Source organism: Alligator sinensis, unplaced genomic scaffold, assembly GCF_000455745.1.
Source record: "Alligator sinensis unplaced genomic scaffold, ASM45574v1 scaffold907_1, whole genome shotgun sequence".
NCBI lineage: Eukaryota > Metazoa > Chordata > Crocodylia > Alligatoridae > Alligator > Alligator sinensis.
In genome coordinates, this window is record NW_005841925.1 from 190,041 (window position 1) to 210,275 (window position 20,235).

At 48.0% G+C, this 20,235-nt stretch overlaps 1 protein-coding gene and 1 non-coding gene across 3 annotated transcripts in view; one reads left to right on the forward strand and one right to left on the reverse strand.

The window, feature by feature from the left end:
* The window catches only part of ANO9 (anoctamin 9), a 60,425-nt gene that overhangs the window by 26,519 nt on the left and 13,671 nt on the right, over positions 1-20,235 (reverse strand). The window contains exons 2-7 of one of the 2 annotated variants that reach the window (XM_006019208.3): positions 10,734-10,796; positions 7,557-7,673; positions 4,180-4,316; positions 3,544-3,593; positions 2,977-3,035; positions 2,610-2,692 (exon numbers count right to left, since the gene is read on the reverse strand). In XM_006019208.3, coding sequence (XP_006019270.1) covers positions 2,610-2,692; positions 2,977-3,035; positions 3,544-3,593; positions 4,180-4,316; positions 7,557-7,673; positions 10,734-10,796 — 509 coding nt within the window. The remainder of the gene's footprint in view (positions 1-2,609; positions 2,693-2,976; positions 3,036-3,543; positions 3,594-4,179; positions 4,317-7,556; positions 7,674-10,733; positions 10,797-20,235) is intronic. The other variant, XM_025198594.1, reaches the window with a different exon arrangement.
* Positions 14,701-14,773, forward strand: TRNAK-UUU. Its single transcript has one exon. It is a non-coding gene; the product is annotated as a tRNA-Lys (tRNA).

The following is a 20,235-nucleotide window of genomic DNA, read 5'->3' on the forward strand; positions in this document are numbered from 1 at the left end:
CGGGGGGTGCTGGCCATGGGGCAGGCTAGGGGCCACTTTTCCCCGCGCTCAGCACCAGCTTCTTCTCTGCTGGTGAGCAGAGGGTCAGGGCTGTGCGCTGCCCCCCACCTGTACCACGGGGCTGGGGAGTGAGCAGGTGTGCAGGTGCAGGAGCCAGCAGGAGCATGGGGCCCACACCGGTGTCCTGGGGCCAGTGCTGGTGGGGCCTAGAGCAGGGTGGCAGGAGTGCGAGGTCCCGGCCGGCAGGGGCTCTATGGAACTGGGCCAGCTCCCCACTCTTCCTGCTGGTGCAGCCCAGCCCAGCTCCACAAACCCCTGCCAGCTTGTGCACCGCTTTGAGCCCCACTGGTGCTGGTCCTGGGACATTGGTCCCAAGACATTGGGACATTGGTCCCAAGATGGTGAACAGGGGGCAGGGCATCTGTCAAGGGGAGGGACTACTCAAGTGGCCCTTAACAGCTTGCCAAAACTGGGTAAGTGGCCCTCCGCCCGAAATAATTGTCTGCCCCGATCTACATTATAGGATCCAGTCCTCTGCAATCTCAGGTGACAATGTTATAGATCTTAAGTTCACAAGGGTCCAGAAGAACATCTGTTCCAGCCCCTCACCCTTGCACTCCAAGCCACAAAGCATTCTCCAACATCTAATACCAATCTTAGAGTCTTTAGTACAAAAAAAAGCCAAAAATTTGCAGTGGGACACAGAAGGAGATCAAAAGAGACCTTTAACCTTTTTTGCTGGCTTAGGTTTTCTAAATATCTTATCATGCTTGTTGCTTTCCTCTTAATTCCTTCCAGTTTGACCACTTCTTTTTGGGAATATTGATTATAACAGTGAACACCATTGATAATAGGAGTTGATATTGTACTGACTAGTCTATAGTTTCCTGCATCTTGCTCGTTCCCTTCTTTAAGACAGCCTGTGGACACAGACAGAAATTACGTTTGTCATGTGATCAGCCCTTTGAAAATGCTCTACAGCCATGCCCTAACAGAAGAGCACACCTGCGGAGCACTCGGATCATGTGACAAATTAACCCTCGTTATATGAGGGTTCAAATGAAGGCTCTCCAAAGTGGAGCATCTTCATTAACTTGTGTCTGCTCCAGTGGTTGGGCTGCTACAGCCCAGTGCCATTCCCAGTATTGTCTCAGGATGGGAGAAAGGGAGAAGGGAGGGGAGGGGAGCTTGGATTGGTGTTTGCCCAGCCTGTGCTGGAGTGGAGACAGGTGGATTGGAGCCCTCCACCTTGGAAGGCTCCAGTCCACCCACCCCCACTCCATCACAGGCTGGGCAAACACCAATTCCAGCTCCCTCTCCTCTTTTCTCTTGAGACAGCACTGGAGCTGGGGGGAAGGGGGCAGGAGCTAGGGGTAAAGGTTGCAGATATGCAACTTCTCTTGCTGGATCAGCTCCAAATTGGAGCTCAATTGCCCACCTTCCCAACACAACAGCTAATGACTGTTGAATTGGGAGGATTGGTCTACTTCATGGTGCTTTCTGTGAAGTGCCATGAGTTAGACCGGGAAGATGCACTTCTGTCTGTGCCTTCCATGTTTGTCCTTCTCCATTTCTCTGGGACCTCCTCTGTCCTCCATGAATTTCTGAAGATAATTACCAATAGTTCAAAGATTATGTTACCTACTTCCTTCAGCACTGTACAGTGAATTTCCTAGGCCCTGCTGACTTGAATACAACTATTTTATCTAAATATGTTGTACCTGATCTTTCCTCATTTAGGTCTGAACTTTACTTCTATGTAAAGACTGAAGGCAGTGATTACTTCAGTTTTTTTCTGCCTCACCAGTTATTTCCTCTGCCTTTCTGTTTTAACAACAGACCTATAGCTTCCTTTGTCTATTCTTCTGATATATTTTATGGAAACTTTGTGTCCCTTGATAACTGAAATTCACTTGGCATCTTAACCTTCCTGATGTTATCCCTACATGCTTGTGCAGTTCCCTTATATTCGTACTCAGTCGTGCACCCTTGTTTCTTATAATGAATGGCCTGATGAAAGCAGATTCAGAAATCTGTCTTCCTGTACAAGACTAGTGGGACATTCCACAAAGATGAAATGTAGCAAATGAAAAGGAAATGCTGAATTAGCATATGGAATCTTTTGCTGCAGAAAACCACGGAGGCCAAGAATTTAGAAGGCTTACAAAAGGTCTAGCTATAGCCATGGATAAGAATGGCCAAAATTAGTATTTTAAGAGTTAATGCAACCAGGACTTTTAGTTCAGGCCATAAGCCAGCTTCTACCTATGAGAGTAGAAAGGAGAAGAAGTCTATTCCCTGGAGACAGCTTATCCCAAAACTACCTACCATAGAATTGCTGTTCCTTTCTCTGTTGCAGCTCATTACCCTCAGAAAAAGAGAATTAGATTAGACTATCTGCTTCTCTGTTCTAGCATAACGATCCTCAGTTCCTCAACCTACAGCATTTAAACAGATTGAAAATTAAGCAGATGAGGTTTGTCCAGCCCACAAAGAGAGTTTTGTGACTTGAGTCATGTACAGTGAAGATATTCTGGGTCCTGTTTGCTGGAAGGGCATTTTGCACAGTGGCTTTTGGTGTCCCATTCTCTGTGTCTCTGTGTAGTTACCTGATTTCTTCAATTGGCTGTCTGCAACACATCCTTCTCCATCGGGCCCATTTATGCTTCAGGAATTCTATCTGTTCTTTTTCCTGATAAAAGAACTCAATTAGATGCAGAAAATAAAATGTTACCTGCCAGCCTCTTCCCCCTTCCCCTCTGCAAATCCTGGGTCTCCCATGCTGCTGCTAGAGGCTATTCGGTGTTGGTATGTTTTCTTCCAGACATCTCTCCATCCAGCCAAAGGATCCTTCCTCTACTATTCCTACATCTCCCTTATCATTTTAGCCCAAAGACTTGCTTCCTATCCTGTATCTACATATGTACGTTTCCCCTCCCATCCCTTTCTCCATTGATGTACCCTCACATTCTTCACCTCATGCAGTGGAAATGCAGTCTCAAATACTTTCTCTTTGATCAAGTCTCTTAGCTTCTCTAAAGCAAGACAGGGAAAAGAAAGTTAGCAAGGACAGGATAACATGATTCCTTCCCAGTAGTCAGGATGACCCCTAGGCCAAAGACCCACCCCCCATTTAAAGAAAGGCAGTTTCCTGCAGAACAGAACGGGAGCCCTAAGACAATCTGATCAGGTGTTGGAAAGGAATCTTTAGTAATCAGTCTCTCCCTAATTATGAAGTGCTGCTTGATTGGTGGAGACAAGCAGCATGGAGGAGGTTAGTTTATAGAGTGATAGTGATGGCACCCTCACCAGAGTCTGGCTGGAACCATTAGTCCATCTCTTTAGGTGGTTGTGTAGGGTACATCACTTTGGTGCACACATGACTCTGTGTGCACATACAAGTGAGCTTGTGTTTGTATGTGCATGTGTGTGTGGATATCCATGAATGCTGGTGTGAACAGCATTTGTGATACTGTGTAGATATTGGTGGCAGGGCATATGGGAAAGCTAGTGGTGAGCTGGAAGCAAATCGTGTATCCTTACCCTGAGAATTAATCTCTGTGTTCTGCAGGATAAAGTTGACGATGCGTATTCTGAAACACAAAATAAATGAAAATAAAAGAGAAATAAATGCTGGGCAGCTAACATGGGCCAAAACAATTGGCTTTGGGTTACCAGGAAGGTGGGAGTCAAGGGGGAAGAACTACACTAGGATCCAGGTTAGGTAGAGTGGATATAGTCTGCGTTCATCAGTGCGGAATGGGTTGGGAATAAACTAGAGAGAAGATGTGCAAAGACAACCCAGCATCAACCCACAGTTGTGGGTGTACTGAAACAATCTCCCAAGGCTTCTTTCCTTCACGTGAATAATAGCACATGATACATAGAATCTATATAATGCTTTAGGTTTTCTCTCCTTGCAATCTGTAACTATCCCAACGTCCTGACCTCCCCATGAGGTCAGCAAATATTATCTTTGCATCTTAGATAAAGAGGTGGAGTGGGTTTTCTACTGGGTCTGTAAAGCTCAGTAAAATCATTCTTCATCTGAACAGCACTTGCAGCTTTGACTTTGTAAACAGGCCTTTCTTGCACTGAAACATATGAGCCATCCAAGGCATTGGTGTGCAGTAGCAAACTCCAGCCTAACAGCAGGACTGAGATCAAGGTAATGCTCACCTGGTGGTGATGAGCACATCCTCCTGTGTACTGGAATTCTGTGACCCTCTGTCTGGGTTTCTCAGCAGCCACTGGTATTTTCGGAAGATTCTACTCGGAGCCCGGACACCATAAAATAACTTCTTGTCTTGAATTTTCTGAGTGCAGAAACAGGGAAGGAGGTTAGAAAGTGGCAGATAGAGGAAGTGCTGAGAAATATTGACCCTGGTTGAAATGAGATGGGCAAAGAGCTGTGACATAGACAGGAGGTAGAGGGTTCTACAGGATATTGAGATGCTGAGCAAACTCTTGTGAAACCAGAATAGCAACATCAAGAGAATGGAGCGGAAAGTCCCATCCTCATCTTTTCCACAGTTAGCTTCTCTCCTTGTCACTCCACTTCTGCTCTGTTTCTCACCTTCTACTATACCACCCTTCTCTACGGTAGGAAGTCTTTCATTCTCATCTAACAAAGGGTTCACTCTCTGCACTGTCAAGGCCCTGTCTTTAGAACCCTCTTCTTCCAGGACATCCTTCTGCCTCCACTGCTCACCTATAATACCTTGAGTCATCCCTCTCATGAACTAAGGCTCTGAGTCTCTTCTCTCCTGTGCCCTAAGCCCTTAGAGATAAGGTCTTATTTTGTGTCAGTGAAGCACCATGTTCTACACAGTGGGTGCATCTACACGAGAAGTTTATGGGAAGCTGCCTAATTAGCTCCGCAGTAAAGTCTCTGCATCTACACATGCAGCTCTATTAGGCTACAGTAAACTAATAAATGCCACCAACAGTTAGTACTTGTAAATACAAGTACTATCCTGTGGTGGTATTAGTTACTGTGCAACAACTCAGATGTAGACACTGATGGGGCTGGCTGGGGTACAAGGGTACTTCAGTGTGTGAGTTGCCTGCTGACTAGCCCTGGACTGAAGCACCCTCATGCCCCAGCCAGCCTTTTCACACCACATTTACCTGGGTTGGAGCAGCCCCAGGCTGGCAGACTGACCCCCAGGACCTCCTGCCAACCATGGCTGTTTCAATCCAACTCAATGGGCTGTGGTCCTGGGCACACTTGTAAACATAGCACCTAGAAGCAATAAACTCTGGTGTGATATGCACCAGAGTTTATTGTGTTGTATGAATTGTATGCATAGATGAGCCCAGTGTTGTCTAATCCCTCTCCTATTGAAACCAACAGCAACCATTTTGTTGACTTTTATGGTCTGGGGTGGGTCTTAAATGATGATTAACATTTTAAGAGGAAAGGAGGGAGATTTGTTATCTTGATGTTCTTCTGGGAGTCAGCCAGAGAAAGGACTTTGTAGTTCCAGATGGGCACTATAGAGAGCCAATGAGAACAAAGATAGAAAGGGAAGTACTGTGCTCGTTCCATCCTCTTTGATCTGCACAAAAGCCAGCAACAGCAGGAAGAAAGTGATAAAGGACAAGCAACATTCTTTACATCTGAGAACTGAGTTTCCATATGACTTCAGCCACTGCTGCAACCAGAGTGGGCCTGAACCAGTCATCCTGACATAGTAGTAAGGTTTGTATACTAAAGAGAATGCAAAAGAATTCTGGAATTATGGAAAACCATTCTAGCAAGTCAATCTCCATGCTTTCTCAGTGGGACAAATAACTTAGGGAACTGTGGGTGCTTTTACAAGCTCAATTAATGTGCCTAAATTTTTTGCGCAGAAAATTTAGGCACATTACACTGGGCCCCCACACGCATCTGAACATGCACCTGTCAGGAGCAAATTTGCTCCTGATGGGAACAGTTCTGTTTAGGGCTGCTCCTGCCTCCTCTGCACCCCTGAAGCAGCCAGAGGGAACTCCAGGCTCCCCTGGGTGCCAACCCCGGGCTAGCAGGGGGCATAGGGGCTGGGCCCAGTCTCTGCAGGGTGTGGGGAAGAGAGCTGTCCCAGCTCTGCAGGACACTGTCTCCCAGCCATGTGGAGATTGGGACCCAGCCCGAGATCCACTTACCTAGGAGGCAGCATTCTACTGACCTAGGACAGGTGGAGATCGGGATGGGTCCCAATCTCCACATGGGTCCCATGGCCATGTGCAGATCAGGACTGGTCCCAGCCATGTGAAAATCAGGATGGGTCCCAATCTCCATGTGGCTGGGAGGTAATGTCCCACTGAGCTGAGACTGCTCTCCCCACCCCCTGTGGCCTGCTGCTGCCTAGGCTGACTGGGAGCTATTTGCTCCCCATCAGCATCTGCACGTGAGCTTTGGCACACTAGTTCAATGCACCACTTTCTAGTACCTGTATCTACAGGTACTAGAAAATGGTACACTAGACTAACCCACTGCACAATAATTGCTGTGCATGTGTAAATGCTGATGCTTTACTATGCATTAAGTTAATCTAATGTGTAGCAAAGTATCTCATGTTGACATACCCTGTGTAATGTCACATCTACAGGGAGGCCCCTGAGGAGAAGGTCCATGGTATTCCTTAGAAACCTGTGTGCTGTGGAGTCATAGGACTACCTGACTATTGGGTAGATCCTCAGCTGGTAAAAGTCACTGAAACTGTAAACTACAGTGGAGCTACAGAAGCTTGCTTCAGCTCAGGACTTGGCCCTGCACCTGTGTGACTATAAACCTGGTGGGTGGCCAGGCTTCTGGGAAAAGTGGTAACACCAATGTTGTACAACGTATGCCTGGAAGCAATTTTAGGAGAAGCCTAACACCTGCAACTGCTGCTCTGAATGGGAGGAACATGTTTGGCAAAACATCCAGAATCTTTGGACTTTGGTGTCAAGCAACCTACAGGCTTTTCCTTGCTTTCTTCTGTTTCTTAAAAAAACAGATAGGGGAGGCAAGTTAAAAAACAAGCTAAGGAGGACTATGTGAAGGGAGTTCCAGAAGCAAAGAGGACTTCTTGTCTGAGCCGAAAGGGGAGTCCTTCTCTACAGTTAAAGGGTCAACCTATGTCTCAGGCACAGGACACCTGGATCTTGGATTTAGTCTTTGGGCATCATCCCCATTTTTATTGGCTTTTATGTAGGAATTTCCCAAGCTCTGCCAGACACCTACAGATGCCTCCTGTGTGAGGTGATCTCTCAGCTCCCTGAGGCTGGAAATGGGCCCAAGTGCAAGAAAGAAAGGGAGGCAGTGGTGAGCCTTTCAGGCTGTTTTTTGTTTCCTCCAAGCAGATCACATTACTTCTCCCAAATTCCTGTTTGACAGATGTACCGTAGCACCATGAACTGGCACTTGTTCTACAATGGTCGTGTGGAGAGCCCAGAACCAGCTCAGCTAGGAATAATGGGTTGAACAGGAGAAAAAAGGGGGAATTCACAGGAAGCTCAACATGGACATATTTCTGAACAATGAGGAGATGCTTCTACAGCCAAGTCTCAAGGGAGGCTTTCCATCTCACCTTTATGATAAATTCTTTCTTTTCCAGCTCTTCCAAAAATTTCTTCCTCTTAACAGCCTTCTCACTGCCCAGCTTGTGGTTGTCACACACTAGGACAAAATCCCATGTCACCTTGTTCTGGTCAAAGAAAACAGCCAAGTGAAATCCATTAGTGGTAACTTTGTGAGGGCTACCTTGATAGCTTCATCCTTGTGTTAAGGGGATGGATCCATCTCACTGGGCCCAACTGGTGGCCCCTAAGCATTCTCTCAGTGGCAGAAAGAAGTGAAGGAGCATCCTCTTTGTGGTTTTGGGGGGAGACTCCCAATGTGGCTGGGAGCACTGGTCACTCTCATCATCAGGTTGGACACTTGGAACTTCCTTCCAGTAGGACTTAAGGGGATGCCTGAGGCCTTTCACAATCCCAGTAGATGAAAAAATGAGAAACTGGGTAAATGTTCCCAATAGGGGAAATGCCTTACTATACTTAGTGCTGGTCACAGGGGATGACTTGGTGGGGGATCTGCAGGTATAAGGTAACCTAGGGCAGTGCTTCTCAAAGTGGTGGTCCACGGACCGGCACCGGTCCACGAGCCACCGGTTGCCAGTCCACAGTGAGTTGCCAGGAAAGAAAGAAATATATTTTCAGAAGCATAACATTGATATGTCATAGCGCCACAGTACGTATGTTCCAACATTCAAGGTGACGTCATGTCGTGCAAGGTGAGGAAAAAGAAAGAAACAGCTGGTCGTGCATTTGTGTAGCACTGTTACACGCAGTTGTTGCCACCGGCTGAACCAGGCACTGGTCCCTGGTCCACTAGAAAAAAAAATTGCCGGTCCGCCACATCAGATAGTTTGAGAAGCACTGACCTAGGGGACAGTGACCACCTATTGATAGAGTGCACTATCCAGCAAAAGGTGGGGAAGATAACTAGTAGGGCTGAAGTGCTAGACTTCAGGAAGGCCAACTTCAACAAGCTCAGGAGATCAGTTAGGGAGGAACTGATGGGCAAAAGCATCAGAGAGATGGGAATCCAGGAGGGGTGGGTGTTTCTCACGGGACTGATCCTGCAGGCACAGAAAGGGACCATCCCAGTACGCATAAAGGGGGGCAAAAGAGCAAAGAAACCCTCTTGGTTGAGCAGGGAAATCCAGGAGAGCCTGGAGGTGAAAAGAGAGGCTTACAGGCTGTGGAGGCAAGGGGCAGCCACTAAAGAGGAGTATACCTGCTTGGCTTGAGCTTGCAGGGAAGCAGTGGGGAGAGCCAAAGCAGAATGGAGCTTAGGCTGCCAGCAAAAGTTAAGGATAACAAAAAGTAATTCTTTAAATACATAGGAAGTGAAAAGAAAGCGCAGGGTAACATAGGGCCCCTTCAAGATGGACTAGGGCAACTGGTAACAGATAGGATGGCCAAAGCAGAGCTCCTAAATGATTTCTTTGCATCTGTGTTCCTTGACACGGATACAAACATACATCCCAGTGGGACTCTAGGTAAGTGCGAGATAGGTACCAACCCACCAACTGTTAACGCAGACCTAGTAAAGGGGCACTTGGAAGGGTTTGATGTATTTAAGTCAACAGGCCCTGATGATCTTCATCCTAGGGTACTTAAGGAATTAGCTGGAGTCATAGTGGAACCACTGACACAACTATTTGAACACTTGTGGCACTCAGGACAGGTCCTGGAGGACTGGAAAAGGGCCAATGTGGTCCCTATTTTCAAGAAGGGGAGGAAGGAGGAACCAGGTATCTATAGGCTAATTAGCCCCACCTCTATCCTTGGCAACACCTTTGGGAAAATTGTTAAAGATCACATTTGTGGGGGATCAGCAGGTAAAATAATGCTAAGGGGCAACCAGCATGGGTTCATAGCAGGCAGGTCCTGCCTGACTAACCTGTTTGGTTTTTTTTTATGAGGGGGTCACAAAATGCTTGGACAAAGGAATAGAGGTAGATGTTATTTACTTAGATTTTAAAAAGGCCTTTGACACAGTGTCACATCCAATTTTTATAAATAAACTAAACAGTTGCAATGTAGATTATTACACAGTCTGGTGGGTGGAAAATTGGCTTACGGGACACACCTAGAGAGTGGTGGTGGATGGGTTGGTTTCTACTTGGAGAAAAGTGGGCAGTGGATTCCCTCAAGGCTCTGTCCTGGGACCAGCACTAATAAATATCTTCATTAGTAACTTGGACGAGGGAGTAGAAAGCACCCTGTCCAAGTTTGCTGATAATACCAAACTATGGGGGAAGGTAAACAAACTTGATGTCAGGGAGCGAATCCAGACGGATTTGGACAGGCTGGCGAGGTGGGGAAGTGCGTATAACAGAATAGGATGCAGCTGAACAAAGATAAGTGCTATGTGTTGCACATAGGGAGGAAGAACCATCAACACTCCTATAGCCTGGGAGGTACCATACTGAGTAGCACAACTGCGGAAAATGTTCTCGGAGTCGTAGTTGACTCCAAATGAACATGAGTCACCAATGTAATAAGTAAAGCTAACAGCACTCTTTCTTGCATAAGTAGGTGCATCACAAACAGGTCTAGGGAGGGGATACTTTCCCTCTATGCGACATTGGTCAGGTGTCCAGTTTTGGGCACCGCACTTCAGGGGGAATGTAGATAACTTGGAAAGTGTTCAGAGGAAGGCCACCCATCTGATTAAAGGCCTACAGGAAAAACCCTACGAGGACCGATTGAGGGACCTGAATCTCTACAGCCTCCACAAGAGAAGGCTGAGAGGTGATTTTGTGGCTCTCTACAAACTCATTGGGGTGCGGGGGGAAACAGCAGGAAATAGAGGATACTCTGTTTACCAGATGCCCATCGGGGTAACTAGAAACAATGGCCACAAACTGAAGGAGAGCAAATTTAGACTGGACATCAGGAAAAAATTCTTCACCGTGAGGGTTTCCAAAATATGGAATATGCTTCCAAGGGAGGTGGTGCTGTCCCCTTCCTTGGAGGTATTTAACAGGAGATTGGACAAACACCTAGCTGGGTCATCTGGCCCCAGCACCCTTTCCTGCACAGGGCAGGGGGTGAGACTCGATGATCTAATAGGTCCCTTCTGACCCTAAAATCTATAAAATCTATTAACTGGATCAGACCCTGGTTCTGCATTTTGATGTCACACAGGGCTGTGGTGATCACACTTTGAATGCTCCACCAGAATTAATGTAACTTACTGGGACCAAGACCTCAAATTCTTCTACAGGAAATTCTCTCCAGGGAGTCAACATAATTTCATCCTGTGGAGAAAGGGAAAGAATTAAAAAAGGAATGGATTGGAGTTCTCCCAATCATAGCATGGTCATGTTTTCCCAGTGTCCTAAACTAAACTCTGGGAAAGGAAGAAAATACCTATTATTACACTGCCCCAAGGTCTCCTGGACCAGAACCTGATTGGAGTAAGGAGAGAACACCTGGGGTGAACAGTTACTCAGGACTCTGTTCCAGACTAAGTTTACAGGAGAGCAACCCTTACAGGAGAGTTACCCTTACTAATAACTACAGATGTAATGGTATCCTGCAGAGTTACAGTCTGTCATCTCACAGGACAGCAGACCAGAGTTTCTGCCTAACGATAACATTGAGTAATAGCTTAGAATAGAAAGTGAAAATGAATAAATGCCTCTAAACTAAACCACAAAGATCTCTGATGGAAAGTGTTTCGGGGCATGTATAGAAGGTACCCGCAGGAAATGTCTGAGACAGCCATGGAACCTGAAGAGGACAAACTAGGATTTCAGACTTGCATTCCCAGAGCTAAGAGCTGAGCACACAGGGTAAAATTTAACTGCACAGGAAGAAAGCAAAAGGGAGGAAAGAAGTATGTGGAAATGTCATTGTTTGCTTCTCTTTTCCTTTTGGATTATCTGGGGTGGGGAAAAGGTGAGCAAAGGGTACAGGCAGGTAGTGGTTATTGATTATTCAGCCAGGCAGAGAGGCATTAAGATTCTGCTTTGTGTGTGTATTATCAAATGATTAACCACACACCTTAAAGTTCAAAACCACCTGTGTCAGAAAAGGCATGAACATAACTGCTGGATCTGTTCCCCGTGTACATTGCATTCATACCTACTGATTATGGTTGTTAGTACTTTTTGGTCCTGTTAGTCCTGCAAGGCCAACATTGTTGAGATTTGGTTTGGTTTCTGTTTGTGCATCATCAGGACAGTTGCTTGCTGTACTCCACATGTATAAACCCCTTGAATAATAATGGCACCGTGCAGATTATCTTCGAGGGCACAATGTGAAGACAAGTGGGTTGTGTGGGTGCAAATGAGAATATCACTGGTCTTAAAGAATTGGTGTTAACTGGTCTGCAGATTTTTTAATGATGATGGTGCTAGGAAGCACTGGGATAAGGGACTTGAGCCGAGCTGTGGGAGCAGGGTGGCCCTGAATCCAAACCCTAGGCCTCTGCTAATGACTTATTGGACATGTCTATCCTGTTTCTTTCCCAGAGAGCACCACTCTCAATCATGCCCTACATGATTACTAGGGGTGTATGAAGCTGCCCCTAGTCATTTCCGATTCGGATTTGGCCTGAATCAGGGACAGTGATTTGATTAGTTGATTTGGATCACTGTCCCTGATCTCATTCAGCCGAATCCGAACATAAAGATTTGATGCTGATTCAGAGTCCACTTCCAGTCCACTTTCGGGTCTGCCAGGGAGCGCACGCCCCCCCGCGCAACCCTCTGGCTCAGCAATCGGCCGCTGGGGGACCCCGGGTGCCTCCCCAGATCCAGGAGGCACCAGTCGCCAAGCCAGGGTGGCACAGGAGGGCCCCCAATGCACTCCCCGGCGGATCCGGAAGTGGACCAGAAATGCTTCTGGTCCACTTCGGGGTTCACCACAGAGTGTGCTGAGGAGCCCCCCGCACTTCTGTGGGACACTTCATGCGCCCCAGCATTGCAGCACTCATGAGCCACCTGGTACCTAGAGTTATGTCGAAAAACATTTAAAGCTGTGTCTGTGTCCAAATCACTGAATCCTTCTGATTCAATTCAGAGAGATTAAAGGGTCCTCTGATTAGATTCAGGTTTGGAGATTTGGCCACCAAATTGTGCTGAATCTCTGCCAGATCGAATCAGGGACCGAAACTTCTCACAGCCCTAATGATTACTTCCTATTACAGGTGCCAACCTTGGAAAGGAGGGAATGAAGGTGCCCTGGTGCTGCCCCTGGCACCACTCTCAAATATGGGGGAGGTGGAGACTTTGAGAGTGGCAGCAGAAGGTAACCACAGAAATGCTTCACTGCCTTATTTATGCATTTATTTACTTATAGGTGTGTGCAAGCAGAAGCAGGTGTGCTGTGTGCTGGGTGCACTTGAGGACAACATTTCCTGAGAACATGAGGGATGTAGCATAGATATACCCATTTTCTCCCCACCTTGATTAAGTCCAAGATACAGAGATAATATTATTTACACACCTCACAGCAAGGTTAGGAAGGTGGGTTAGTTAATGATTGCCCAGAGATATCAAAATGTAAAGCATTATATGGATGCTAAATATTATCATGTGTTGTTGTATACACAAAGGAAAGAAGCCTTTTGGGAGATTGTTTCACTGCAGTATGGCCAGTTGTACAAATGGACTCTGTCTCATGGACACTTCGTATTTGTAATGCTCACTCAGGCTGAAAGCGTGTGGCCGCTCCTTATCTATGTGGAGCATACAGCCTACTCCAGAGACTTCCAGCTGACAGTATAACAATTAGTATGCACATTTATAAGTTGTTCATGACACATGCTCCTCTTGTTCCTCCTGGCCTGATATATTTGTGATTCTATGAGGCAAGAAAAGAGATAGCCATAACATACTAATGAAAAATCTTTGAATCTACACAAGATGATTTACTGTGAAGTAGCATAGTTTACTGTGCAGTAAGCATGTGCATCTACATGTGCACATGCTTACTGCATGGTAAACCTTGCTAAGTGCAAGTAAATTTGCTACCTGAAAATGCAAGTAGCAAATTTAGTTGTGATTACTAACTGTGCAGTAGTGCTCGTATAGATGCCTGACCAGAAGCAAATCTGCTCCCGGTCAGCCGGCCACCAGGGAGCCAGAAGCTGCTTGCTGCCAGGGTGGGATCTGCCACCAGAGCAGGGGCGGGCAATTATTTTGGACAGAGGGTCGCTTACTGAGTTTTGGCAAGCCATAGAGGGCCGCATGACAGGCAGCCCACAGCAGATTAATATAAATTTTCTAAATTTTTTAGGGGCCCCGCAGGCTGGATAGAATGGCCTGGCGGGCTGCATGAAGCCCCCGGGCTGCATTTTGCCCACCCCTGCACCAGAGCCTAGGCAGGGCTATGTCCCACTGCCCCAGCAGCAGAGAACTCCAAGCCCCCTGCTCTGAGATGGCAATCAGGGAATGGGAGCTGGGAAATCCTTATCTCCCAGCACCAGCTCCATGACTGGCACTGAGAGAGAAGGATCTCCCAGCACTGGCCCTGTTGTTGTGGAGCTGGTGCTGGGAACTCCCTGCTGGTGGGGGTCGGGGAACCTGTTCCCCACCCAGCTCCACGATCATGGAGCTGAACAGGGAACAAGCTCTACAGCCTCTCCCCCACCCACATCTGCAATTGCTGAGCTGAGCAGGGAACAGGCTCTCCAGGCCCAACCCTACAGTCAGGGGCAGGTCCCATCCCTGCACCCTGATTGGGTGACTGAGGCCTTCCTACTAGCTGCTCCACTGGCAGATTAGGGCAGGGAGCTGGGACCCGTCCCACCCCTGCGGCTATTTCCAAGTCCTCTGCCCTAATCAGGGAGTTGGGGCTAGAAGCTCCCTGCTACTGGGGCAGGGGGACATTGTCTCCACCCTGGCAGCAGGCAGTCCCCCTGGGGCAGGGAGCAACTCCCAGCCCTGGACAGCAGACAGCTGTCTCCCCCTGGTGAGTGGTAGAGATCCCCCTTATGATGACAGGCCCTTTGCAGGGCCCCAGGAAGTGCAAGCAGTTTGCTGCCATTAGCAGCAACTCCTAGGGGCAGGCTTGACTCCTAGAGTCAAGTATTGCAATAGGCTGCCTCAATCCCCACAAATTGTCAAGAGCACATTTAGACAGACACTTGCTTGCAAGAGTTTAGTCAAGGGCAATCCTTCCTTGTGTTGGATGCTGAAGTATACAATGATATGAGCCTGGATAGCTCAGTTGGTAGAGCATCAGACTTTTAGTCTGAGGGTCCAGGGTTCAAGTCCCTGTTCAGGTGGTAACTTGCTGCTTTTTCTTCATGATAAGGTTGGCCAAAGTCTGGAATGGTCTTCCAAGGCAGTGGTGCTGTCCCCTACCTTGGGGGTCTTTAAGAGAAGGCTGGATAGGCATCTGGCTGGGGTCATCTGACCCCGGCGCTCTTCTCTGCCTAGGCAGGGGTCAGACTCAATGATCTGTTGAAGTCCCTTCCGACCCTAACATCTATGAATCTACGACTTCACGAGAACCCTCCCATCCTTACTTTCCTATAGGCCTGTGCGAGTCGGCAGCGATCTGATCCGGCTTTGGATCCGGACGCTTCAGATGGCCACAATCCTATCCAGAGCTCCAGACCAAGTTTCCATCTCAATCCGGCCAAAGCGGCTCCAAAGTTTCGGGGCTGCCTCAGAGATCCAGCCATAGGTTATAATGGGGAATCAATGAAATATCTATAATTTTGTTGGTTTTTGCCCAATTTGGATGAAACATGCAGGGATAGTAGCCTCTGCTGAGAGCACAAAATGTGCCAAGTTTCAAGAAGATCAGTGCAGGGGTTTGGCGGAACTGTACCCCAAATTCCTGAAAACAAAACTCCTGTCACGTCTATGTGTTACACCACAGGGGGGTCAGAACTGCAGGGCTGGTAGCTCTTACTGAGGACACAAAGCCTGCCAAGTTTCAAGAAGATCAGTGCAGGGGTTTGGGTGGAACTGCACCTCAAGCTGTGGACAAGCAAAACTCGTGCCAAGAGTGACACTGCATGCGTTAAGGCGCAGCGGGGTGACAGCTGCAGGGATGGTGGCCCCTGCTGAGGCCATGACATCTGCCAGCTGTCGAGGAGATCGGTGCAGGGGGGTTCTGGGGCCCTGCACCCCTAGCTGCTGACGGACGAAACTTGTGCCATGGTGCTTGTGGGACTGACTGTGTCTGTCTTGGGGCAGTTGATTGTATTGATTCTGTCCTCTCCTTTGCCTGGTTTTGTAGGTGCTAATTGATGGTAATTAACTGGCTACATTAGCTAGGTCCTGTGTATTGAGCTGGTCCCTGAGTGAATCACGGTTGATTGGTAACTGGTAACACAGTAGCTTAGCAGCCAGGCCTGCAGTAGTGTCTCCCTCACCACAAGACAGTTATAGATATTTTATTGTTTCCCCATTATACCCTATGGCTGGATCTCAGAGGTAGCTCCAAGGCGGCTCTGAACTGCTTCGGGAAGCCTAACGAGGCCAGTGCTTTGACCTGGACATGCTGCTTTGATCCCCGAAGCATCCAAAGCTTCTCTGGATCCAAAGCTCTGTCCAAAGCCTCACACAGCCCTACTTTCCTATGATCCTGTGTGCAAGCTTGACTCAAAATCCACCAGTCAAAGGAAAGACTGTCATTGACTTCAACAGGCTTAGGATCAAACCCAGAGACAGTAGCATACAAAGGCTGAGTAAGTACTTACTTAAGCAAACCTTACTGATCATTTTGGCTTACAAACATGTGAAAGCAGTACTGGTTTTAAGTCTTGGATCTAAATTTACAGCAACAGTAAATAGACAAAATTCCATGGATCTATGCTGATTTAAACCTGAGTTTAGGCCTGTGGGATTGGACTACATTGAAGATACATAAATACAGAAGTTACTAAGCACAGTCAGCAAGATGAAGAAAGAAACCAGCAAGCTCACAAGCACAGTTAGTGTTCTCTTTTTACTGGAGAGTCCGTGACCCAGAGAATGAAGACAATTCTCAAGTTTTTCTTTATATTTTGAATGTGACTGACAGTAGTAGCCATGCCCTACAGAGATGTAGGGATGCCAGATCTTATAGATGCTACTGTGTTTCAGCACCTACTTGACCAGCTTCACGCTTACAGTCAATGACTCATTTCTGAACGAACAACCTGAAGTGTTGGCAAATAGCAGTGCTAACATTGTGCATGGCTGAAAGATAAGTATTGCTCAGAGGCTTATGCGCAATAATTTAGAGGACATAAATACATAAGTAGTGCTATAATGGGTCAGACTAATTGTCCATTTAGCTCAGTATCTTGTTTCCAGCAGTAGCAGAAGTGGATGCTATACAGGGAGAGCACTGACTCGGATTGATCTGAAGTCATCTATCCCCTCTTCATTACTCTCCATGACATCTACCATTGTTGGTTTAGAGGTGCCAGAGGAAACATCTCCAACCATTCTGTTGAACAGCTATTAATAGATCTACCATCCATGAACTTGTGTAGTCCAGGGCTGGGCAAAATACAGCCCATGGGCAAAATCCAGCTTGCCAGGCCATTCTATCTGGCCCGCAGGACACCTAAAAAATGTAGAAAATATTTATCTGCTCCTGGATGCCTGTCAAAGATGACAGGAGCCAGGGGCAGTAGGATCCAGGGGGAGCCGGCAGGACAGAGCAGCCCAGACCCGCCCCACCCCCAACCATTTCCCTGCCTTCCTGCCCCCACACTGCTCCAGCACCACCTGGCTTCTAGCTACATCCCCAGGCTGGGGGAGCACAGGACCCACCAGTAGGGGTGTGTGTGTGTGTGTGTGTGTGTGTGCGCGCGCGCACATGTCAGGAGAGACTGTGTGTGTGGAGGGACTATGTGTGTGGGGGTGGGGAGGAGGGAGTGTGTGTGTGTGTTCATAGGGCGAGTCACACAAGCAAACCCCACAAACCCCATATCCAGCCAGACCCCATATATCCACACATACACCCATATGCTCCCACACCCCCTACACCCATCCACCCCCCACAGACACACCCTCCCCCACACCCCACATACCCCCACACCCTCAGCCCCCAACAAACCTATACCCTCCATACCCTGCAAACCCCTACAATATACAAAAGTGAGAGTTCATTTTAAGCTATTATATACTTAAGCTCTGTGTACACTACACAAACACATGTAAATCAGGACAAAAATATTTTTTTAAATCAAATTAATGAATGTTTTATATGTTTGCTTTTTAGTATATAATTTGGTCTTTTTCTGGGTCTGAGATGGCAAAACCCCTTGCTGAAATGACTGTTTCCAGGGGCAAGGGGAGGGACTTCTAATGGCAAAGGTCAGGGATTAGGGGGTGGGACTTCCAGTCAGAAGATGGTGACTCAGGGGCAGGGCACCTGTCACAAGGCAGGGCTATCCATGCAGCCCTCGACAGCTTGCCAAAACTGGGTAAGTGGCCCTCCACACGAAATAATTGTCCACCCCTAGTCTAGACCCTTTGTGAACCTTGGTGCGCTATCTGCCTCCACCCCCTCCTGTGGCAATGCATTCCACAAGTTAACTATGTATTGTATAAAAAAGTACTTTTCTTGTTACTTTTAAACTTGTCTTCTGCTAATTTCAGTGGATTCCCCCTAGTTCTAGTATTTTGGGACTAGTTAGTGTACAGCAGCTCCCTGTTCACAGTATTCAAGATGCAGCGCACCATGAATTTGTATAATGGTATGATAATATTCTCCATTTTGTTTTCAATTCCCTTCTTAATAATGCCCACATTTTTATTGGCCTTTTTGGTCACAGCTGCACACTGAGTTGATGTTTTTAGAGAAATATCTGAAAGGGTGGGCAAATATTTTGGCTGGAGGGCCAGTTAATGAGTTTTGGTGTCCTTTCAAAGGCCACACACTCTCTCTCTCTCTCTGTCACCCGCCTGATCCCTACACCATCTGATCATGCCTCCCAGAACTGTAGCACACCACCATGTCAGCACTGGGTAGACAGTCCCACCCACCTGTCCAGCACAGCAGAAACAACCCTGCCCTGCCAGCACCACGTGGCAGCCAGAGCCACCAGGTGCCCACAGGCCAGATCCCATGAACTCACAGTCGCCCACCTATGGGCCAGATACAATTATTTGGTGGGCCAGATCTGGCCTGAGGGCCAGACTTTGCCCACCCCGGTCTACAATGACTCCAAGGTCTCTTTCCTGAGTTATAACAGCTAGATCAGAACCCAGCATTATAGATGTATAGTTGCAGTTATTTTTCTATAGGTACTATAATGGGGCCTGTACCCCAATACTAGACAGGAAAGAGGACCTAAGCGTGTGTGACCCCTTCCCCCCTTTCTTCTCCCTCACTTTTTGGCTGCCAGTTCACCCTGTCCCTGGTTTCTTCCTCCTATGATTTCACCAACCCCAGCCTTGTCTCCCCCTTTCTTTTGCTTACACCTTCTTTGTGTTGCTCAAATCAGACTCACATGCAGGGAAGCCTGTAACAAGATAGCCACTGGCTCAGGGTGCAGGCAGTGCCACATGATCTAAGAGGCAGAAGCAGAGGGACAGGTGACCCAAGCACCCTGTAAACGTGCCAGCCTCTGGAAGAGAGAGGGAAGTCGGCTTGTGGCAACCACCAGAGACAGCACATTCCTGGAGGGGCACAAGGCTCGGAGCTCAGACTGCAGCAAGAGGACTCAGGAGGGAGCCCCGAGAAAGGAAAGCTGCAGACCTGCACAAGAGGCAAGCTAAGTGCCCCAGATATTTTCTGTTTTGTTTTCTTTCTACTTGGAGCCCACCACCAAGGGGAAGTGGTGAACCCTGTGTGGGACATTTCTTTGAGTCAGTACTGGCACTGGTGTTTCCTGTTTGTCACATCTCCCCAAAGGACTGGATCATGGCTAAAGGGAGGTGGAGGCCACTGAAGGGGGTGACTGGGGACACCCCAAACTTGGAATTCAGTTGAGTGGACAGAGCATACGGACTAGAGCACTCGTTCTCAATAGGGGTACACCAATAGAGATTTGGGGGTCTGAAACCAATAGCTGATTTTTAAGGAGGCATATAGGCCAATGCCAATCTGATTTCCAATACAGCTGTGTGCAGCTGGTAAATCTGTTGTAGTAGACAGGGAGAGGGAAGGGAAGGGACATGGGGGGGCAGATCAACACCCCCTATGGTGAGGGAGGGAATGGGGCAGGGGCTGGGGTGGGGTGGGTGCAGGACAGAGCCGCAGCAGGAAGGGGAAGCAGCTCCTGCCACTGAGCACACCCCAGGAGGGCACCAGAGGGGTGCTCCCAGATATGCACAGGGTGAGGTGGGGCAGGCTGCATCTGTAAGCTGGGGCCGGGAGCAAGTGGGGGGGCTGGGCTGTGCTGTACTTGGGGTCAGTATTTCCTCTAAGGCAGAGCTTTCCAAACTGTGTGCCGCGACACATTAGTGTGTCGGCGGCAGTGTGTAGGTGTGTCGCGCGAAATACAGAAAATTTTGCGGAAGGGCACCGCAGAGCTCCCTTACTCGCGTCTGCTTCCCTTGGCCCTCCCCCGGAACTGAATTACTGTGTTGCGAAATGATGCATGTCTAAAAAGTGTCACCAACATGAAAAGTTTGGAAAGCTCTGCTCTAAGGAGTAGCAGTCTGTGAGCATGCTGCGTTGGTCCGTGAGCACGCCGCGTTGGTCTGTGAGCGTGTCGTGTCGGTCCGGCGTGGGACACTTACTGAAGGGGGTTGGGGCCTGGGGGCTCGAGGCTGGGGGCTGGAGCCAGAGGCT